This window comes from Heterodontus francisci, chromosome 16 (assembly GCF_036365525.1).
Source record: "Heterodontus francisci isolate sHetFra1 chromosome 16, sHetFra1.hap1, whole genome shotgun sequence".
NCBI classification, from domain to species: Eukaryota; Metazoa; Chordata; class Chondrichthyes; order Heterodontiformes; family Heterodontidae; genus Heterodontus; species Heterodontus francisci.
Window position 1 is genome coordinate 50,410,761 of NC_090386.1, and position 23,706 is coordinate 50,434,466.

At 45.6% G+C, this 23,706-nt stretch overlaps 1 protein-coding gene and 1 long non-coding RNA gene across 4 annotated transcripts in view; one reads left to right on the plus strand and one right to left on the minus strand.

Moving 5' to 3' along the window:
* Positions 1-23,706, plus strand: part of LOC137378086 (probable phospholipid-transporting ATPase IIA) — a 212,727-nt gene that overhangs the window by 80,754 nt on the left and 108,267 nt on the right. For all 3 annotated transcript variants that reach the window (XM_068048164.1, XM_068048163.1, XM_068048165.1), the window contains exons 8-13: positions 5,624-5,704; positions 7,568-7,643; positions 14,283-14,359; positions 15,493-15,653; positions 19,286-19,428; positions 22,635-22,747. In XM_068048164.1, the coding sequence (XP_067904265.1) occupies positions 5,624-5,704; positions 7,568-7,643; positions 14,283-14,359; positions 15,493-15,653; positions 19,286-19,428; positions 22,635-22,747 (651 nt within the window). The remainder of the gene's footprint in view (positions 1-5,623; positions 5,705-7,567; positions 7,644-14,282; positions 14,360-15,492; positions 15,654-19,285; positions 19,429-22,634; positions 22,748-23,706) is intronic.
* LOC137378087 (uncharacterized) overlaps positions 12,859-23,706 on the minus strand; it is a 57,884-nt gene continuing 47,036 nt past the window's right edge. Inside the window, exons 3-4 of the long non-coding RNA XR_010976551.1 lie at positions 22,587-22,703; positions 12,859-17,978 (exon numbers count right to left, since the gene is read on the minus strand). This is a non-coding gene — a long non-coding RNA (uncharacterized lncRNA). The remainder of the gene's footprint in view (positions 17,979-22,586; positions 22,704-23,706) is intronic.

Consider the following 23,706-nt stretch of genomic DNA (forward strand, 5'->3'; position numbering starts at 1 on the left):
GGGGCGTCTCTAAAGGCTGCGGCAATCTCCGTCACTTGGCTCTGCTGCATAGAGGCTCCCACAGTCATAGAGGCTCCCACAGTCAGAGGAGCCAAGGAGGCCGAGGATGATGAAGCTGCCTTGAGGGTTAGCACCCTCGTCCTCCACCGTGACACCCTCAGCACTTATCTGGTAATTCAGATGGCTGGAGGGTGACACCAGCTGGGGTCAATTGGCATCCACTCCAAACATTTCTGCGCCATCAGTGCCACTGACTGCTCCAGGCTACAGTGTGGTATGCATGCAGTCAGAGTGATGCCACGCAGGACTTTCCATGAGGTTGACCAGTCTCTCTATGGCAGAGCTCATGCACTCATAGCGCTGAGCCGTTGTGGTGACGTGCTGGATGGACTCCTCCATTCTCAGCTCATGACCCCTCACAGCATCATGGAGCTCTGACATGTGGAAGCACCTCTCCTGCTGTTCCAGGTAGAGTCTTTCTTGTGATTCCTGAGGCCTTGCTTCTGTGTGAAGCTAAGCAGGACTGTGTCTGTCCTCCCTTCTCCAAGGGGAACTGCCCACAGCTGCCTCTGCCACTGACACCTCCTTCTGCACACTTGTGCCATTCTCCTCACCCAGTGCCAGGACCCATCGAGGTGAGAGTATCTGGTGGCCGGTGCGCTTGTCAGGTGCTTCCTTGGTTTTGTGAGGTTCCTCTGGGGTCATGTAGGGAAAGGGTGTCCTCGGGTGGACCCTGCATCTGTGGGAGACACAAGAAGAGATTATAAGAACCAGCCTAAGAGAGCAGAGGCCGCTGCAGCACTGGGGCTTCCCAATGCAACTCAGTGCTTGGCATGTTACTGGATGGAGTGGCATTCACTGCTTCACCCTTTGTAGTTACCATCTGCACTGTGGGATCCCATCTCGCCAGGTTCGCCTTCTGCTTCATCCGGGATCCTAGCTATTGGCATTGCTCGTTTTCCATTGACGTTGTTCTCTGGTAGAATGGTACCCCACCGCCTGTACATTATGTGCCCGTTTCTCCTGCAAGGACAAACGAGAATGAGATATGGCAGTGCTGTCCTCTATGGTCAATGGGATCTGCCCCTATTAGAAGCTTTATGCTTCAGTGGTGACAGGAACTCGGCAGCACTATGGCTATTAGCCATTCTGAAGGGTGAGTAAGTGCCTTGGGCACACAACCCCCTCTAGTTCAGGAGTAGCATGCACCCTGAGGGTCCTCAGCTGGTCTATTTGCTGGAGGGTAAATCCCCAGGAGCCTGGCCTGAAGGCTGGAGGTTGCACTTATCTTGCCAGAGCTTATTTTTTTTTTATTCATTCATGGGATTTAGGCGTCGCTGGCCAGGCCAGCATTTATTGCCCATCCCTAATTGCCCTTGAGAAGGTGGTGGTGAGCTGCCTTCTTGAACCGCTGCAGTCCATTTGGGGTAGGTATACCCACAGTGCTGTTAGGAAGGGAGTTCCAGGATTTTGACCCAGCAACAGTGAAGGAACGGCGAAATAGTTTCAAGTCAGAATGGTGTGTGACTTGGAGGGGAACTTGCAATGGTGGTGTTCCCATGTATTTGCTGCCCTTGTCCTTCTAGTTGGTAGAGGTCGTGAGTTTGGAAGGTGCTGTCTGAGGAGCCTTGGTGCATTGCTGCAGTGCATCTTGTAGATGGTACACACTGCTGCCACTGTGCGTCAGTGGTGGAGGGAGTGAATGTTTGTAGATGGGGTGCCAATCAAGCGGGCTGCTTTGTCCTGGATGGTGTCGAGCTTCTTGAGTGTTGTTGGAGCTGCACCCATCCAGGCAAGTGGAGAGTATTCCATCACACTCCTGACTTGTGCCTTGTAGATGGTGGACAGGCTTTGGGGAGTCAGGAGGTGAGTTACTCGCCTCAGGATTCCTAGCCTCTGACCTGCTCTTGTAGCCACGGTATTTATATGGCTACTCCAGTTCAGTTTCTGGTCAATGGTAGCCCCTAGGATGTTGATAGTGGGGGATTCAGCGATGGTAATGCTGTTGAATGTCAAGGGGAGATGGTTAGATACTCTCTTGTTGGAGATGGTCATTGCCTGGCACTTGTGTGGCGCGAATGTTACTTGCCACTTATCAGCCCAAGCTTGGATATTGTCCAGGTCTTGCTGCATTTCTACACGGACTGCTTCAGTATCTGAGGAGTCACGAATGGTGCGGAACATTGTGCAATCATCAGCGAACATCCCCACTTCTGACCTTATGATTGAAGGAAGGTCATTGATGAAGCAGCTGAAGATGGTTGGGCCCAGGACACTACCCTGAGGAACTCCTGCAGTGATGTCCTGGAGCTCAGATGATTGACCTCCAACAACCACAACCATCTTTCTTTGCGCTAGGTATGACTCCAGTCAGCGGAGAGTTTTCCCCCTGATTCCCATTGACTTCAGTTTTGCTAGGGCTCCTTGATGCCATACTCGGTCAAATGCTGCCTTGATGTCAATGGCAGTCACTTTCACCTCACCTCTTATGAGGTCGTTGAACCTTTTACGGCACTGAATCCACACTTCTGCAGCTGACAGTGGCTGCTATCTCAACCCAGGCCTATTTAGCCTAGATGGGTGGCCTCCTTCTGCCACCCTCCAGGAAGAAGGCCTCCCTCCTCTTCCTTGGTCTCAAGCATTAGCTCCAGGTCGTTATCTGAGAGCTGGGAATCTGCCTGCCCCGGGTGCCAGGCCTCCAGCATCTTTGCACACTGCAGTCCACTGCAAGACTCACAGGAACTCTTCTACTTTCTTCCTCAAGATTTAACTGGCAGCCATGGGGAGTTTAAATCAGACCAGCACTTCATCTAGCCCTCTCTGCTCCTGCTGCCATGGCCTCTAATTAGCTGCCGAACTCGACTCCAATTCAATTAAGGGGTTGCTCCCACAAAAATTGGGAGTTCAATCTACTTCACCCCGGGGTAGGTTCAGGGCCTGAAAACAGTCCCAACTTCCATTTCCTGCCCCCCAATGCAAAAAGTTCAGCCCTGAATATCAGACAAGCAGGGGTAGTGAATGGGTTGAGAGAGAAGATCGAGCTTTGGAGCTGTGTTGGTGTATGTGTGGAAGTAAACCTTCTGGGCCGAATTTTAATTCCCAAGAGTGATGAGTTGGTGTTGTGTCAGAGGTTAAAATGCAAAAATTCTGAAACAGAAATCCAACACACGCTGAATCTGCCCACTTCTGGTTTTAACAAAAGTGGGATGATGGGCACGTGACCAACCTACTTGTGGGAAGTGGGTTAGTCCTTTTAAATTTTCCAATCAGGATGCATGCATTTACTTTAATATTTTAAAAATTCATTTTGTGGGATGTGGACACGCTGGCTAGGCCAGCATTTATTGCCCATCACTAATTGCCCTTGAACTGATTAGCTTGCAAGGCCATTTCAGTGGGCATTTTAAAAGTCAACCACATTGCTGTGGGTCTGGAGTCACTTGTAGGCCAGACCAGGTAAGGATGGCAGATTTCCTTCCCTAAAAGACATTAGTGAACCAGATGGGGTTTTACAACAATCCACAATGGTCATCATTAGACCAGCATTTTAATTCCAGATTTATTAATTGAATTTACATTTCACCATCTGCATGGTGGGATTCGAACCCATGTGCCCAGAGCATTAGCCTGGGCTCTGGATTACTAGTCCAGTGACATTACTACCACTCCCCCGCCTCCCCATAGTCATTCTATTTTTAACCCCAGATGCCTGCGTTTCCCAGGCCTCTGGAAACTCAGCAGCTTTAAAGAGGCGAGAGGGCCTGAATCCATAAGGTAAGTGCCTTTACAGGAACGCTTGTGGGCCAGGCGGAGCAAGAGTACTTCGTTGAGGCCCAACAAGCTTACCTGTAAACCTGCGACCCCACCCCCAAGGCAACCAACTTCTTCCCCAACCTCCATCTGGCCCCACCACGCGTTCCCAACCACCATTGGAGCCCACAGCCCCACCACCTGTCTGTCATAATCCCACTTCTACTCCCCCCCCCCCCCCCCACGCCCCACTCCCAGCCACCAACTGCACCCGCCCCCAGATCACCAGTGGACCCAAACCATTTTTTGTCCCACAATCTCTCTTACTTCCCCACCTACTTTCTGTTGTAGGCTTTGGCCCTGTGAAGCACACTTTCCGCCTGAAAGGCCTCCAGCTGTCTGTGGGTGGGAATCCCATTTAAAGGCATCCTGCAGTTAATCTCTGCAGGACATTCCTTTCTTCATGGTTTCCAACCTCACGAGCACCCCCGCATAGAACTCACCTCCAGGTTAAAAACCAGGCCTTTGCCTCAAGATGGAAAAAGCAATGAATACGAATGTCAAATCAGATTTTTAAACAGAAAGTTGAGTGCAAACTTTCACCAGGTTCAGAAGGTTAGAATGCAGGAGGGTAGCTACAAGTTATTTTGTTTGAATCAAACAAGACAGCTCACTGATAGCATGGGAAATGTCATGTGTTTATTATTTTGTATTATTACACAAAGACAGTTTGCAATGGTTCAGTGGTTTTCAAACTTTTTGGTTGATGGACTCCTTTTCTAATGGATTGGTAATCACCGACCCCTCCCACTTAAATTATATGTAATACTCATGATATGAAAGTGCTGCACGTAAAGATTGTTTTAATAATGCTTTTAAGAAAAACGGTATTTACTTACAGTTATCAGTGAGATAATTGCGCCTGCTTCTTACTGCAGAGTTTGACTGTCCTTGGCAGGAGCACAGAGAGGGTACTAAAGGAGAACAGAGAGGGCACTAGTGGAAGAGGGGGAGAGCAGGAGCACGGAGAGTGCAGGAGCACAGAGAAAGCACTGGGGAGCTGAACGCAAGCAGGAGCACTGAGAGGGCAGGAACACTGTGGGAACAGAGCACGGACAAAGCCAGAACCCAGAGATCAGGGGCACAGAGACAGCAGGAGCCTGGGGAAGCAGAGCATGGAGAAGCCGGAGCACAGGGTGGGCAGTGCTCAGAGAGAGTTTTAGAGGAGCTGGGGAGAGCAGGAGCTCGAGAGGGGAAGAGCACGCCTCTGCAGGCCCCAGTTTAAGAACCAGTGAATTACATTGTGAGTGATCTGTATGTTCACTTGCTGTCTGAAATAAAAGTTTATCAATTTAGATCCAGGCTAAGTTTTTCTTGATGTGCCTTCATAATGTTTAGAGAAGAAGATGTGAGGACGTGGGCAAAAGACCCAATATTCAGTTTATATGGTGGGGGATGGGGGGGGTTTGTATTATTATGTCCCATGGGTAATGCTATTATAGTGTGTTAACTGAAACGCATAAATGGTGTGGATCTGTGCACAGAAATGACTGGCGTTACTAAAAAAGGGTATCTATAGTTATCCGAAATTGTAACACACATGCTCACATACAAACATGCACATGCACACATTCCGAAAAAAAATGTACTTAGTCAGGAAATTCCCAAAGTGGTCAACCTGTGATTTTTCCAGACTCAGAAAAATGATTTGTGTGTAAATAGATAAGGCATTGATTATCGATTAGAATTTATCCAGTCAACAAAAAAAAAATCTGCCTGCGCTGGTTTCCTGTGGGTGAGATTGGTGTCAGGTTATCATTGATTCAGCATCTGCCAGACGTTGTTCTTACTCTGTTTTCATTTTAACTCACAGGATCTGCTACAGATACGATCTAATGTTTATGCAGAAGAACCAAACCTTGACATTCATGGTTTCATTGGGACTTTCACTCGGGTAAGTTGGGTTTGGTGACTGGGAAGAAAATGTTCCATTTAGGGGTTGGTATTAATTCAGTGTTTGACAGTGTTATAGTAGATGCAGTGTTATTATTCCATTTTTAAAAGATTTAGTTATGAGGGGCTGTTTTATTTTTTGTTTAAACATGGATAGATCTATCTTTTCTGGGGCAAAGTGCTTTTGCACTTATTACTTTTTTCCCTGAAAAATTTTGTCCCATTGTCTCCTGAAGGTGTTGGCTCTTTCCTGGCGCATTGTTCCATAGGGACAGGTCAGTCTCCAATACCTTGCCCGAGTGACCATTAGTCATGTGCGAGCTTGAATTGAATGTAGACTGCTTATTCAAGCACAGGAGGGTTCATCGGAGCTGTTAACAAATGCTGTTCTCTCCCAACCTTGCAATGCATGTAGTTTGAACAGGGATTGCTGAATACAGATCAGGAGTGGGAATCCTTTTCTGTTTTCCCCTTTCCTAACACAAGGTCCTGAGGTTAATTATAGTGGTTATTGGTAATTGTCCTATCCTCCTATCCTGATGAGATCAGCTCATTCAGCATAGACTGAGGATTAGAAACAGAATTCTTCTGGTCCATTTGGTTCAGAGGCTGCAACTTTGCCTCTGAGCCATGGGGGTGGAGTGTGGGGGGGGTTCTTCACTACTTGGCTCGTTCTGCTAGAGTGATCTACACAAGAGTGAGCTGTTGTGCTCCTTAGGGCCTGGGATTTGGGATCAGGTTGGTGGCAAAGAGCAGTCTGCTTAGCTAGCACAATAAAAATAGTCACTTGGAAAAATAGCAGGATTGGCACTCTGGCTGACTTCTTCATATTGAAAAAAATATATTTTTACAAAGTGATTCCTGACAATGCAGCTGGTCACAGACGTCATCAGGCTGCCCCAAGGTGCACGCATGTGCAGACGGGTTCTTACTCTCTGCGCATGCGCTGCATTCCGACTTGCCAGGACTGGTTAGCACATGCGCTGAGGATGTCATCGTGTGACGTGTGCATCTTCGGGCAACGCGCCTGGTCGGCCTCTGCGCATGCGCTTTATGCATACAGCAATGCAGCGCTAACGGGTATTCACCCATGCGTCAAGCTCCTCTCCTCCGCACCCCCCCCCCCCCCCACTTCGCTGCTCTCTCCAGCTGCTCCGCTCTTTCGGCCGCTCCGCTTCCCCCCCATCGCTGCTCTCTCCGGCCGTTCCGCTCTTTCGGCCGTTCCGCTCTTTCGGCCGCTCTGCTCCCCCCCCATCGCTGCTCTCTCCGGCCGTTCCGCTCTTTCGGCCGCTCCGCTTCCCCCCCATCGCTGCTCTCTCCGGCCGCTCCGCTCTTTCGGCCACTCCGCTCCCCCTCCATCGCTGCTCTCTCCGGCCGCCCTGCTCTTTCGGCCGCTCCGCTCCCCCCCCATCACTGCTCTCTCCGGCCGCTCCGCTTGTTCAGCCGGTCCGCTCTCCCCCACTGCCCACTGTCCCCGGCCCGGTCCGCTCCACTCCCCCTGGCCCGCTGCATTCCCCCCCCCCCCGCCATCCCCGGCCCGCTCGCTCTCTCCCTCCTGCCATTGTGTGGTGCCATGTGTTTATGTTAGGTTGCCTTTGTGTGATTATTTGAGCAGTGCCATCTTTAGTCCTGGCAGCCGCCTGAAGTCGCAGACTGTGACATTTTTAGTGGCACATGCTGCATTTGCACATGTGCCACTGCAGCGCCACTGAGTGGTAGCGTTGTCAGCAAATGCTGCCATATTTTTAACTTGCAGATTGCTGTGATAATATTTAGAATTTTGTGGGCAGTTAAGGAGGAGTGATCCTTCGGGATATTGCAGCTACTTAAATTGGAAGAATAATTTTTCATTTGTATGTTTTAGGAGGATAGCGACCCGCCAATTAATGAGAGTTTGAGCATTGAGAATACATTGTGGGCCAGTACTGTCATTGCTTCTGGTAAGGTGATTTTCCCCTTCGAGGAACAGAAAAGAAACCTGTGGCTTCCTAATTTTTCAAAGCATTCCTGAAAACCTTGCGACTGCTTACTGTTGATCCAGTCTTGCTGAGTAGTAAATGGGCATTTCAGGAGAAGTCACCTTCATGACAACATTCTTCACAAACTATTTGTTGTTTGTTTACAAACATATGGACTGCTGAATTAAGTGAGAATATGTCATTGTACGCAAGATGCACATTTTGTTTCCTTTCAGAAGAAAAGAAAAGTTTACCAAATGGTTTCAGGAAGATGGTAGCACTGCAAAGGCCCACTAGAGTTTCACAGGGACAGGCTGCTCTGCAGACCATTACCTGTGCGGTCCACACGGCGTTTTCGGAGATAGGCACATGCATGCGCCGAAACACGTTGATTTTCTGCTATCTTGACTTCACACAGCCCAACCGGCTGATGTGATGCCAGGATCCCAAATCTAAGCAGTGCAGGTCCTGGCAATGCCTGCAGTGCTCAGTAATGAAAAAGAAGCATGAAGCAGCAAGGTGGGTCCTGCAGTAGTGTTATTTAAAGGGCCAGGCACCCTGATAGCAGTTAATTTAAATGTTTGAAACTTTTTCTATTTCAGTGTTTGAAAGTACTCTGGAGTGGTTTTGGAGGTGTTTTGTCGAGTTCCTGCATTTGCGAGAGAGTTTTGCTGCATCCTCACAGGGATAGCAGAAGAACAGTAAACTGTGCACACAATGGGCTGGATTTAATGGGATACCCCCCCCCCCCCAACCCCCCCGCCCAACCCCTGACCCAGAGATGGGTTAGGAGGCAGAGGGGGCCCTTAGAATTGTGACGGAAGGCAGGAGACAGAGGGCCTGTTGCCTTCCTATCACACTGCGATTAAGTCCCAGGCGGGTTAGAGCGATGACCGCCTTCCTGCCCAGAGGCCAGTTGAGGCCCTTATGAGGCCTATTATCAGCTACTTATGGGCCTCTTCCACCCTTCTGCTGGCATTAAGCCGGGGGGGGGGGGGGTCCTCCGCCATGGGGGGGTTGTGGGGTTGGGGGGTGGTCGCCCAGTAAAACGAGGCAAGCTCACAGTGGGCTTGGGGTGGAGGGAGCCCCTCCTCTGTGGGCAATCTGTGAACCCCTTCCCCTGCACTCAACACCCACCCTCCCCCCACCCCAATCAACAGGGCCTTCTGGACTAGCCCCTGCTAAGCCGCCTCACGTAACTTTAGTGCTAGGCCTTGTTCCCAGGACTGGTGCAGTATTAGCAGTGGCTGGCAGCCCCCACCCCACTCAACAGGGCCTTCTGGACTAGCCCCGGCTAAGCCGCCTCACATAGCTTCAGTGCTAGGCCTTGTTCCCAGGACTGGTGCGTTATTAGCAGTGGCTGGCAGCTGTTGGAGGCGAGATCCCCCTCCTTAAAGGGATGGGGACCCTGGCACCAGCCACTTAATTGCCCGGGCACCGTTAAATAAAGCCCAGGTTGGGGGGGTGGGTGGAGGGCGCAGGGGATTGGGGAGGGGGCTCTGACTGGCAGAGGCAGGTTTTCCACTGCCCTTTCAACCCGGCGCCAGGAGCCCTGCTGGCTCCACTAAATCTCACCCAATGGCTGCAAAGGGTAAGGGAGTAGCAGAGGCAGTGCCTCTCGGTCTGCAGCATGACAGGAAGATAGAGCAGAGGTTGTGGAGAGAGCAAGCTCTGAGCCATCCCCTCTGTCAAGTTGGAGTCGGAGTCCTCCATGCTCCTTGAGAGTGACAGGAGGCTGCCAGGCAGGCCAGCCAATGGACCAAACATCTCAGCCCATCAGTGCTGTCCTGTATGCCGGCCCGTTTAAGTCCTCATCTGAGTCCTCTGCAGGAGGACTTGTCTGCCACCTCGCCCTTGGGGAGCTGACAAACAAATCATTCTTTACTCCTGGCCTAGTTGCAGCCTCTTATTTATTTTTTATTTAGAGATACAGCACTGAAACAGGCCCTTCGGCCCACCGAGTCTGTGCCGACCATCAACCACCCATTTATACTAATCCTACACTAATCCCATATTCCTACCACATCCCCACCTGTCCCTATATTTCCCTACCACCTACCTATACTAGGGGCAATTTATAATGGCCAATTTACCTACCAACCTGCAAGTCTTTTGGCTGTGGGAGGAAACCGGAGCACCCGGAGAAAACCCACGCAGACACAGGGAGAACTTGTAAACTCCACTGTTTGTACCAGAATTGACTTCGTGCCGATTGACTCACCATGTGTTGATCCCAACTCTATACTAGCCTCCAAGATACATGCAATGTTGGTATCTGAGCTAGTGGCTGCGAGTGTCAGATCAAGCGATGGGGCCTGTTGATCAGTGCTGTGCTGTTGCTCTGTTTCCTGCTCCTGGGGCTCTTGTGGCTGGGCAGGCAGCAGTTCGTGGGTGTCTGAAAGCAAGAGCTCAGAAGAGGAAGGTTGGTGTGGAGGCAAGAGGTTAGGGTGGGAAGCAAGAGGGTCATGGTCACACCAACAGCAGCTTGCTCTTCATGTCAGATCACAGGCTGATGGTGTTCTGAGAGTTGAGCAGGAGCATAAGACAGGAACATCCTCAGTGTTGTCAGTGACGCCGGATGCCACAGGCTCTGTCGCAGCAGCACCACGATGCAGAGAATCATCTCCTATAGGGCTCAGGAGCTGCAGGCATTATAGAGTCATAACGGCACAGAAGGAGGCCATTCGGCCCTTTGAGTCCATGCTGGCTCTCTGTAGAGCAATCCAGTCAGTCCAATTCCTAGCTCTATCCCTGTAGCCCTGTAAGTTTATTTCCCTCAAGTGTCCATCCCATTTCCTGTTGAAATCATTCATCGTCTCCACCTCCACCAGCCTTGTAGGCAGCGAGTTCCAGGTCATTACAGCTCACTGCGTAGAGAAAAAAGTTCTTCCTAACATCCCCCCGTACCTCTTGCCCAAAACCTTAAATCTGTGTCCCTACGGCCTTCCTTGTACCATCAGCTAATGGGAATAGCTTTTCTTTGTCTACCTTATCTAAACCCATCAGAATCTTGTACACCTCTATCTACTTTGCCCCAAGGAGAAAAACCCCAGCTTGTCCAACCTAACCTTGTAGCGAAAATCCCTCATCCCTGGAATCAATCTGATAAATCTCCTCTGCACCCTCTCAAGGACTCTCACATCCTTCCTAAAGTGTGGTGATCAGAACTGGATGCAATACTCTATAGTTGAGGCCTAACCAGAGCTTTATAAAGGTTCAACAGAATCTCCCTGCTTTTGTACTTGTCCTTGTCCCCTGTTGGCTGTACTCTCCTCTCTTTAAGAGTGTGCCACTTCATCCTGCAAGAGAGAGAGCAGAATGTCAGTAATTGTGTAGTACTGTGTTTGGGTGATGAGCCTGTGAGATATGTGGAGGCAACATGAAGTGAGTGTGAGGCTGGCAACATTGGTCAGTGTGTGAGGATGAGGTGGAGTCTCTGGATGCTAGATGGGAGTCCTGAGGGCCAGGGAGTGCTGCTGGGTGAGTGATGTGGGTGTGGTGCATTGAGCAGAGTGAGAGGCTAGTGTTGTGGTGGGTAGGAGATGTCATTTGAGAATGCATTCACTGACCTTGACCACCTTTGTGACGTCATTAGACTTCTTGTGGTATTGCTGCCAGGTCCTTGGGTCCAGACCCTGGGAGTTAACCTTCTCGTCCACCTGCCCCCACTCCCTTCTGAGGGTGATCCTTGAGGGCCTCCTGCCCCCACCTTGGGATCGTGGAGTCGCTCCTCCTGCTCACCAGCAACACAAATGCCACCAGCACTGCATCCATCACTTTGGATGCCCTTGTTCAATTTCCGCCACAGGAATCCTTTTTTGCAGCTTTCCTTTGAGACAGCCTGCCTTTAAGAACAGGCTGACTGTACCATGTGATTGGCAAACAACACTGCCGGGGCCTCCTGCTTTGTGCAGAGCTTGCCGGCAGCATTAAGAGGTGGAGAGCAGCAATGGGGGTGCACTAGCTAACACCAAAATCTTTCAGATGAAGTGGGTACACATATTTTGTGTGTTGCCCACCTCAGTGAGGTCCATCAGGCAGTGGTCTGCACGGAATGTCCTCAAGGTCCTACGGGAAAAGGAGAGGGTGGGTCCTGTTGGATGGTTCCCCAGGTAGACCGTCAAAGTCATTTGGCGAAATGCCTCATCACCAGAACTTTCAAACAAGCACCAAGACGTAGCTTGGCTGGTGGTGAGAAGGGCCCTCCCCGTCAGATCCTTCATGCACACCCGAAGTCTCGCCCCCTCCGCACAATGCCCCCGCGGTGGCTGTGGTGGGGAAGAGACGGTTGCCCACCTCCTCCTGGAATGTGTCTTCGCAAAGCAGGTTTGGAAAGAGATGCAGTGGTTTTTGTCGAGGTTCATCCCAAGCAGCTCTGTAACACAGGAGTCTGTGCTCTACGGGCTGTTCCCAGGGACGCACACCGAGACAAACATCAACTGCTGCTGGAGGACTATCAATTCGGTGAAAGACGCCCTTTGGTCTGCCTGAAACTTGCTGGTCTTCCAGCGCAAAGAATTGTCCACCACCGAATGTTGCAGACTGGCACATTCCAAGGTCCAGGACTACGTGCTGAGGGACGCACTAAAGCTTGGGGCAGCTGCAGCAAAGGCTCAATGGGGAAAGACCACAGTGTAAGGTCCCCCCACCAAGCTGAACTGAGGGGCTGGATCCATGGGAAACCCCTTGAACTGTATCGGGAAAATTTTGTGTGCTGTAAATGTAAAACTGTATATGGCATGACAAGGAAATGGAAGGGTTGTGAGGCAACTCATGATTGTATTGAAAGAAACTGATCATCATTGCACTGTTTGTATTTTTTGACTTGATGCTGTTTTAAACTGTTTGGGTATGTAATTTTTACAGATTTTTATGAATAAAGTATATTTTGGAAATTAAAAAAAAAAACCTCAGTGTGAGCGCACACGTCACAAATTACATCCCCCATGCCCAAAGATCTGGGTAAATGCATTAATGGCCCTGTGACTCTTTAATGTCATGTTCAATGTTCCCTCTATGCTGTGCGGGTGCATGGCAACGCAACAGTCTTAAAAGGACCAGGCAGTGCAGCAAACAGGCCACATACGAGAAAGAAAATCTAAAGGAAACATTGGTAGTGTCTATATTCATTTACACATTTAACTAAAATTACATTTTCTGAAATTTTCAGTATACTCAAAAGTGGTTATCTCGATCAAATTCCAGGATTTTGTGACTTCCATCTTTTGTGGGTCTGCAATTCTGTTGGTGGAGTTAAATTTAATTACATGAATAGTAATAGTAGCTCACAGATGTCATCTCCTCAGCTGCTTCATTCTATTCAGTTCTTTTAAGGGGCTTGTTTTAGTTCCATATCTGAATAAGGGTCGTTTCTCTCTACAGATGTTGATTGCTGCAATGTGTTTCTAGCATTTGCAGTTTTTCTTTTGTTTCAGAGTGATATTTCCAGATTTACCATCTTCCCCAGTATATATATTTTGCCAAAATTATGATCCCAAAATCTAAATAGTTATAAGAATATATACAGAAGAAAGTTTGGACTGTTTCTTTCAGTTCTGCTGCTGTTGTGTTTGTAAACCGACTTGTTTCCGGTGTGTGTTATAACAGTGGCACAAGTGGTTTAAATTTAATATGAGCTGAATATTTTCTAACTATAAACATTTTAATTAATCATTTAGCAATTTATTCACTGGTTATGTTTTTTTTGTCTTAAATAATTACTGCACATCCTTTGTTAGTTCAATTGAATCATTGGATATGTTTTATATGTACTGATGTTTCTATGAATTGGTTGAGTATTGCCACTGCTGGTCAATTCATATTCACTTGTTGCCGTGTGTTGTATGTGGGCCAGTGAGAAGCCATGCACATGCCCTCCCATCACTCAGCCAATGTGCATTCCAGTTGAAAATCATTCCCTCAATATTTTTGTATGCTGTATAGCCCTAAAATGAGATAATGCATCTCAGTGTCAAAATTCTGTTAAAATGTCAAAGCTTTGCTCTTAATAATGAACGTCTATTCTCTCAAAGTGTTACTGTGTTGAAAGACACTGCAGGCTGTGTGTTCTCCTATACACATTAGTCAAACTGCAAGGTCCGTTGTGATAGAGCAATTGGGTAATTACTCCATTCTGATTTACAAATCCTGAAATGCCTCTTTGTCCAAATTGTCATGTGTAACTTGCTGATGCAGTGAAGCCTGTAGGAGTTCCCTTGATTGACGCAGACGGTCAGAATCCCCAGGATTGGAATTTTGTGAAATTGACGTAGGATTATTTTACCTGCTCTCAGTTTCCTTTCCTTCACTGTCCCTTTTCACCCTTGATCCCCTTTTTCACCTTTTCCCAACTCCAGGAACATTATAGCCAGCTGAGATGGTTAATTTCACACAGGCTTATGATCAAACCTGGGACTTTTCGAATCTCTCTAACTCTATCCCAGAACAATGCAATATTTCATATTCATTTTTAAAGTGCAATAGATATCATGTTGACCATTTTAGACCCACTGAGCCTGTGCAGCAGCTCTGAAAGTTGATTTGATTGGTCATTTAAAATAAAAGTTTATTCTTCTTCTGGCACTTGCTTATTTATGTTTTTTGATGTAATCTCTTTTCAAGGTACCGCAGTTGGGGTCGTTATCTACACGGGTAAAGAGATGCGGAGTGTTATGAATACCTCTCACCCAAAGAACAAGGTACAGTTTGAAAGTCTTAGGCTAGAAAAAGGTCAGCAATAAATCCCATAATTCTCACTCCTTTTAAAGAGTAATGCTTTAAAATTATTGGGGGCAATTCCCTATGATTTTTATTTTTAGTGAAATTGTACTTCATATACATTTTCAATTTTTCTAGCAAATAATTAACACAGCAAACCATTCCCCATTTGTTTTGGCCATTTCTAACCACCAGTATTTAGAAAAGGTTTCACAGTATTCATGCAAAAGTTGCACAAATTCTGTCTTGAAAGGAGTGAGAATATCTTTGCTCATCAGTAAGCACTATTGGGGAAGCAGAGTAAAGGGAATTTCACTCTGCCTGACTGTGTTGCTATGTTTGACCTTGGAAGTTCTTGATCATAACAGAATGCTTGAATCAGGCAGCATTCCATTCCTCAGTAATAATAACCTCCACCTTGGTGAGCTCAGAATTCTTGTAAAAAAAATCCATCAGAATACTTATCCATAACTAGTCAATTATAAATCTGGAATTAATGGCTGCAAATCACTTAGCAGTTCTAGGTTGACAAAACTGGCTTCAACTCGTTTTTAATATGGCTGACCTGCCTGTGAATAGCACATGTTCAGTTCTGATCCATGTGTTTAAATAAGCCTGGTTTCCTATCATGAAAGCTAAAAATTACTAATATTAAGCACCTCCTTCACGTTACTGCATTTTTTGTGTGGATTTAAATAGCTTATTCTTCATATGACTAAGGGCTGGACCTGCACACCACAAGGTGGCAGCAGGACTAGCATCAAGTCTGGTATCCTGAGTGGGAATGGAACCAGGATTAGAATTGCCATTCTCTGTCAAATTGAATCCAGAGCCAGAAATTATGTCAACATACAACTTACATTAAAATCACTATAATCAAGCAACCTCCCAGTGTCTGTTATTAGCCTACATAGCTCTTATGACCTTGTCTCTTGGTCACAGGCAAGATAGCTACTGCTTATCACAGATGAAAATGTCAAATGCTATTTGTGTATTTACATGTACCATAACTTTCACACAAAATTCTTATTATGGAGAAAATATTGTGGAGCCTTAAACTTATGGATATACATGCAAAGAACAGTTTTGTTGATTTTTTTTTTCTTTCTCATAGATGGGATTGTTTGACCTGGAGGTGAACTGTTTAATGAAAATCCTGTTTGTCGCCTTGGTGGTGTTGTCGCTTGTGATGATTTCCCTGCAGCACTTCAGGGGCCGCTGGTATCTCCACTTGTTTCGCTTCTTCCTTCTGTTTTCCCATATAGTTCCAATCAGGTAAATGTCCCAGTTGAATTTGCTCTGTTTCTCTCTGCCAAGAGAAACTTTTGTCCTTTTTATGTCAGAGAGTCAGAGAGAGATACAACACCGAAACAGGCCCTTCGGCCCACCGAGTCCGCGCCGACCATCAACCACCCATTTATACTAATCCTACATTAATCCCATTTTCCCTCTCACATCCCCACCTTCCCTCAATTCCCCTACCTACACAAGGGACAATTTTTTTTTTACAATGGCCAATTTACCTATCTACCAGCAAGTCTTTGGCGTGTGGGAGGAAACCAGAGTACCTGGAGGAAACTCACGCGGTCGCAGGGAGAACTTGCAAACTCTGCGCAGGCAGTACCCAGAACCGAACCTGGGTCGCTGGAGCTGTGAGGCTGCAGCGCTAACCACTGCGCCACTGTACCCCATCACCATATCTTTTACATATACCCCCAATTTGATATCATCTGCAGCTTTTGAACTACATTGCACATTTCTGAGTTTAAATCATTTATGCGCAAGGGAAACAACAATGGTCTCAGCACTGATCCCTGTGGGACACCATTCCCACCATACAAAGAGTAGATAAGGGCAACACAGTGGATGTGATATATGTGGACCTTCAGAAGGTCTTCGATATGCACAAGCGACTCATGACAAAGGTTAGGACACGTTGACTCAGGGCCAGGTTACAGAATGGATTGAAAGGTGGCTATAAAACAGAAGGTAGGAGTTAAGGTGTGTTCCTTAAGACTGGCAGAAAGTGAATGAATGATAAGACTCGGAAATTGTAGCTGTGGTGTTGAAGTTTGAAGATAATACCAAGTTGGAGGATGTAACGATATCATGGAAGACCTCCCCAAAATTGAGAAGATATAAACAGGCTTGCAAATTGGGGAGATAAATGGCAAACAAAGTTCAGTATAGCAAAAAGTGGTTCATTTTTGGTAGGAGGAATAAGATGCCACTTCTTCCTTGGAAGGTAAAACGTTAAATGGGATAGAGGAGCAAAGTGATCTGGGAATATGCTTACATAAATCACTAAATGTAGCAACACAAGTTGATTAAGTCTTAAAGGGTGCAAACAAAATATCAGGGTTCATTTCTGGTGGAATAGAATACAAAATCAGGAAAGTAATGTTAAATTTATTTAGAACTTGATTGGAGCACACTCGGAGTATTATGTGCATTTACGCTTTCTCTACTACAAAAGGGCACATAGGAAAGCAGGAGATTTCCCAAGTGTTTCCATTGTTTTACTTATAGCGTCATAAAGTCACAGAACGAGGCCATTCAGCCCGTTGAGTCCATGCTGGGTCTCTGCAGAACAATCCAATCAGTCCCATCCCCTGGCTCTATCCCCTTAGCCCTGAAAATTCATTTCTCAAAGGTGCTCATCCAGTTTCCTTTTGAAATTGTTCATCGTCTCTGCTTCAACCAACCTCACAGGCAGCAAGTTCCACTTGCTGCATAAAAAGGTTCTTCCTCACATCCCCCTGCATCTCTTGCCCAAAACCTTAACTGTGTCCCCTAGTCCTTGTATCATCAGGTAATGGGAAAAGCTTTTCTTTGTCTGCTCTATCCAAGCCTGTCAGAATCTTGTACATCTCTATCAAATCTCCCTTCAATCTCCTTTGCTTCAAGGGCAACAACCCCAGCTTCTCCAACCTAACCTTGTAGCTAAGATCCCTCATCCTTAGAACCATTCTGGTAGATCTTCTCTGCACCATCTCAAGGAACCTCATGTCCTTCCCACCTTTCCTTATTTTCATGAGAATCCCGCACCCTTTCAGAGAAGTCAGTCAACCCTGAAAAAAAGATAGTGATGCACTGTAGACAGTGCAGAAAAGATTTACAAAGATGTTACCAGAATTGAGAGGATGCAATTGTCAGCAAAAATTGAGCAAGGGATTGAACCGAGGTCCTTTAAAGATTATCTCTAAAAAAGAGGCGACCTGATTGAGGATTTTAATGTTATGGAAATGTTCGATAGGGCGGATATGAAGAAATTATTTATCCTTGTAAGTAATCTCAGAAAAAAGGGGCACAGATATAAAGTAGCCACTAACAGCTTAAATAAGGAATTTAGGAGGAATTTCTTTACACACTGTGGTGAGAATGTAGACATATGGTGGTATGGTCGACGCAGAAAGCATTTGTCATTCTACGTAGTGCGTACAGTCAATACTCAGCTGGAAATCTTATTCAAGGTCAACTGTGATGACTGTAGAAGAGGTTGCTCTTCTGAGGTTGAATGTTTAAGAAACACTGTTGAGGCAGCAAAATCTTCTGTTCTACAGCATTGCCATTCTTTATCCTTGTGTACCCCCAAAACACCTGAGAATAAAGAAGGATAAATAATTGATTTTAGATCTTCTGTAATTCTTTTCCTTTCTGTCAGTCCTTTTCCGCTCCTCTCGTGAAGGAGTTGACTCTGGGAATGGTTCCATGCCGGAACCAACCATGCCCCCTTCCCACAGGTCCACCTGTGGGCAGGGCAGGAGTGAACCTGGGTGGGAGGGTGTGGGGATTGGAAGCTTTTTGTGGGGGGGGGGTGCTGTGCGTGTGGATCAGAAGCTTCGGGGGAGGTCAGAGGCCTTTTGAAGAAGTTTTGGAGGAAATTAGAAATGTATGGAGGTGTTGTGGGAGTGGTGCCTGAGCACAGGATGTTGCCATGACAGCGCACTGGATTCAACAGGTAAGTAAAGAGGCACACGCCTCCTGTATCTGACACTTCACTGTTAAATTTCAAATGAGGAATAATAATGAGGCTCGTAGCCTCATTATAATACCTAAAGTGCTAACCTGCCTCATTGGAGCGGGTTGGTCACCTGCTCACATTCCTACCTCTATTAAAACTAAAGGTAGACAAGTTTGGGTTGGGAATCAGGCTTTTAACACTTTAACCTCCCATCTGACTCAACCCCACCCCTCGTTTGAAGTTATGGTTGTACTATGTTTCCCTATGGTTCTACTGATGGCTCAGTGAGTTTATCCAGCAGAGCCGTATCGAACAGGAAGGATCTAGATTAAATCCCCTACTCTGCGTTGAGTTAGCTGATCTTTGTAAGGGTGAAATTAGAGGTCCTGTAATTGGCTTTGATGACACTGGATTGAGGAGGGGTAAAAATTGACCAAGATTTCTGCTGCTTGTCATTATTCAACAATCCCTCTTGAAAGTCTCCATGTCAGGTTAGGACATGATTAGGCTTGGGTTGTAATGCTCCATGGAGTCGAATAACCGTCTGACATGCACCGGAACAATGCCCATGCATGAATAACTGCTAGGGTGAGGTATGAGAAGATGCCTGAAATGTACCCCAGCAAGATGTTCATGCCTTTGAAGAACAGAGGGGAGAAAATTGGTGACAAGAAAAGAATAAAAATAATGTTTCCCTACAGGCTCCTACTACATTTGCATTTTGTAGTGGCATCAGTTTCACAAATATTGTTCTACCACTTTAGTGTTGAAACTCATGTAATACTCTACATTTGCAGCCCAAAAAATAATTGATCAAATCCTAGTTTAGTTATCTGAAGAAATCTCCATGCGTTCAGTACGTACAGCCAATACTTAGTTGTTTATCTGGCCAAATGTGTTGGTCTGTTTTCTTACTTATGTTTGTTCTTTCTGATCCATACAGTATACGCGTTAATCTGGACATGGGAAAGATGGTCTACAGCTTGATGATTCGGAAAGACTCTAAAATTCCTGGCACATTGGTACGGGCCAGCACCATTCCAGAGCAGCTTGGGAGAATTTCTTATGTACTAACAGACAAGACAGGTAATGGTTACGTGTTGGGATTCTTTACGATGTCCATCCGTAAGCACTTTAAAGGTTGTCAAGACCATGGAGAGGGTGCAGAACAGGGTTTACTTAGATAAAAGGGATAAGAGGCTTTAGTTAGGAGAAGGAACTCAAAGCTGGGGCTCTTCAACAAAGCAAAGGTTGCGAGAAGATTGATGTTCAAAATTGTGAGAGACTTTGATCAAGTAAACTTGGAAAAAACTTCCATTTCCATTGGTCAGTGAGGCAGCAACTAGTGGGCATAAAGTTAAGATCATTGCCAAAAGAAGAAAGGAAGAGATTAAAGGATTTTTTTTTTTACAGAGGTGAGGTTTGGAACGCTGTATCAGCAGTGGGGGAGCAGAATCTGAAATGGTTTTTAAAGGGAAAGTGGTGAATATTGGAAAAACAAAGAGTTAAAAGGATATGGAGTATGGGAGTAAATAGATAACTCTTGCACATGGACCAAATGGCCTCCTCCTGTGCTTTAAAATTGTATGACTAAGATTCACCCTGAGCTTTTGTGTTGTAATGTAGCATCCTGTGCTGCCCCAGCAACTTTCTCATAATAAGGTGTCTGTCTCTGACGAAGTATAAAGGATTTTAAATAAAATCTGACACAAAATAAACACAGAAGACTGAGTAATCCCCTAAGGAAGTGGTACATTTCATGACGTTTTTCTGTTGAGGTTTCTTAAATTACTCTGTTACCTTCTTCCTTCAGGCAACTTTTTAGTTTGTGATCACTAGACCAAAATATTATTGCAGGCTCGAATTTTGTTGTTTTAAAGATGCAGAATTTCCCTTATTTTTGTTCTTGGGTGCTTTATAGCCCTCAGTGGAAAACTAATAAAGTTTCTTATAAATGAATAGATCACTGTTTTTAAGGTTATGAATTTGGATCTTAGAAAAACTAGGGTGAACGAGAAAGGGATTATGGCATTCTGTGCTTTCCTGTTTTGAGAGGAAATAGTCTCTGGTCAGTTTTTGTGCTAAGGGAGAAAACTTGCATCTTCCCAGTTCTTCTGCTGGCAAATAAGGAGAGGACATATTCATTGAATGGTAAAGCTTTAATGGGAGAGGAGGCACAGAGAGATTTAGGGAATCAGATGTACTAATCTTTAAAAGTAGGAGGGTAAGTTGATGAAACTGTTTTGGAAAAAAAACCCACACATACAGAGGCTGCTCGACTTTGTAAATGAGGTATAGAGTACAAAGCAAAGATGTAATGCTAAACCAAAATAAATTATTGATTACCACTGAGTTAGAATAGTATTTTCAGTTTTGGCTGCCTTGCATTATGAAGGATATCAAGAGGGTGCAGAAGAACTTCACTATAAGGTGATATTAGGGATGAGACTCTCTGACATAACTGTATTCTGTTATCTTGGGATACTGAATTCTTGTGAGAGAGTGTTCATTACCAGATACCTTCTTAATGTAAAGCAGTTAAATAGCTTACTGACAGGACCTCCCTTGGGTGCCCCCAAGAAAATGTCATACAAACTATACTGATATATGGATCCATTTATCCTAATACCAAACGATCTGGCTCCGGAATATATCTAGCATGTGGAAAATTTTCCAGAGAGTGGGTGTTTCAACGTTTTCTGTACCTGAACCTTATTCGCAAGCCTTTTGATCAGGTTAAAAATGTGGTTTTATGAAAATTCCATTTATAGAAAGGCTATGCAAAACCATAGTTTGGCATATTATTCTGAAAAGGGGCCCTTAGACTGTTACCCCATCTCTGTGAAACGTGTGGCATGTTGTCTCCAACAAATTCGTTTTTGAGAATTTTGTAAAAGGTTGTTTTTAAATTTTGATTCTGTTCTGCCTGCGGGAGGTAGGGTGGGGGAAATTGGAAGATTTTTGATTTTGAAGTATCTGTTTTATGGAGATGCTACAATGCAAGCAAAATTACATAAGCATACTTTTAATATTGTATTTGGTTTGCCATATTTTTCTGTGACGATTGGAAGTTATCAGTTTGCAGTTGGAAAGCTAGGTAATTTCTAAAATAAAAGCAAAAACTGCAGATGCTGGAAATCTGAAATAAAAACAAGAAATGCTGGAAGAAATGCTGATGGGTAATTTCTAAAGTCTGGGATTTATCTCCTTTAGTCGTCCAGTTGGTAAATGCAGCACCTTTTTATCAAATTACTATCTGTGCAGAGCTGGATGCTGTTAGCTGGGCTAGTAATTGGTGTGCTCCAGTTGGTTTCTGTAACTCTGAATTAAGAAGGGAATTGGGGCATAACAATTGGCCTCTGTGTTCCTGTTCTAGGGAGGGATAAGCAATCAGCCACTGTTGATTGCAGTCTGGTGACACCTGCTGAAAAGTGCTTGAGGGTAATTTTGACTTTATGTGGCATGTAAAACAAGTGATAACAAATCGATAGCCCATATTACATCTCTCCCAATTTTTATTTTGGAAACAAAACTCAGGAGAGCTATAAAGTGAGCTGCCAATTTGCTGTCACCCGTCATTCACAGTTGCACTAAATCAGAATTATCCCCCTTGTGGCTGGGGTCAGAAGAATATAGCATCATGTTAAATGGTGTTGCCCTCGAGTGGACAAATAATCTGCAAATGCTGAATGCCTAGGTTCACACGTGGAGCTGGATTTGTGTTGGAGGTGAGGCTCCTGGAACCAGGGCAAAAAGGTGGGGGGAATCCCGCCTTGGCCTTTTCACACCCCCACCCCCCCCCCCCAACCCCGGAGCGATCCTCCGGTCTTTTAACCTCTGTTTCCCATGCCGGGATCCCCGTCCCTTTAAAGATGGGGATCCCGCCTCCAGGAACTGTTGGCCAATCAGAGCACTGGCAGCTCTGCCATATCGGTCCTTAACTGGGCGTTAATAGGCCGTGTAAGGGCCTCAATTGGCCTCTGGTCGAGAAGGCCATTGTCGCTTGACGACGGACCCTCTACCCACCCTCTCACCCGTCGCGATACTCCATGTCGCACCCCACTTCTGATCCTGTCTCAGGGGACCACATAAAATCCCGGCCATGAAGTCAGTTGGGTAAATTCCTGGCATTGTATCACTTTTGAGTGGAGGAGAGAAAACATGGGGAAAAAGCCTGATTAAAGACTTGAAGTGTACGGTCCCCCACCACTACGATGTGATTTAAGAAACTAAATTGCACTTACATAAATTTCAAAATCTGATATCTTTAACTTGGCCTTTCCATTCAACAGGAACTCTTACAAAGAATGAGATGCAGTTCAGGCGTCTTCATTTGGGTACAGTCTCCTATGGGATTGATTCTATGGATGAAGTAGAGAGCCATGTTTTTAGTGCATATACACAGGTAATAGTGTGGCAAGTGATTAGTTGGTATCAATGCTGTTTACTGCTCAGACTAATAATTTATCGTAGGCCTCTGATCTCCATTACTGGAAATGGACAGTGAAACTCTAGATGCCTTTCTGTGATTTATAAACTCCATGATGTTTTTATGGATCAATATTTTCTCATTTGTTCTGTACAGTGGATTATTATGATGATTCATTTCTTAATTCATTTATTATCAAAGTTTTATTCACTTATTCAAGTTTCAACATCCCAAATAATTTATTAATTTATCGTTATAAGTCTATTTTACAGTCTGAGAGGTACTGCACTGTGGTGTAGCAGGTCAACAAGATGAATTCTGTTTGAATTCTGTTGAAAGTGTGATTATCTGCTCTCCTGTGGCATACATGGTTTAACTGTGCAGAGGAGAGCAGAAAAGTCCCATGTCAGTTGAATTGACCAGGCTAGCAGATGCACGCAAGTCCTAATCACTGTCCTGTTGTAAATGTGCATGTATGGATGATGACAGCAGAGATATGATTGGACTCTGCTGTGATTCATGCCCATTGACTGGCCTGCTGCTGCTTATTGTCTAGATTCATACATCAAGAAAGGTTAAGGTACCAGATGATGCCCTGGTACCTGTGGAACTATATCCAACCATGAATTAATTCTTCACAACAGAAGGGAAAGGAAGGGCGATTTTTTTGGCAAGGAAAATAAAAATGTGTGACTATCTGGCTTGTGAATGAGCTTTCACTCTTTGCACCCTGTGTATTACTTTCACTCCATCATCTCCTGTTCTACTCCAGGTATTGTGCATTTGCCTAAACCTCCCATTATCCCTTTCAGTAATACCAGCTCTTTTTAATTTCTTGCTTTTCCTGTACAAAGTTTTCAAAATCCTAGCTGAAAGGGCCTATATTTTTGCAATGTTGGTTCGTTAATGCATTTGTTCTGATGTTTTTACGCAAT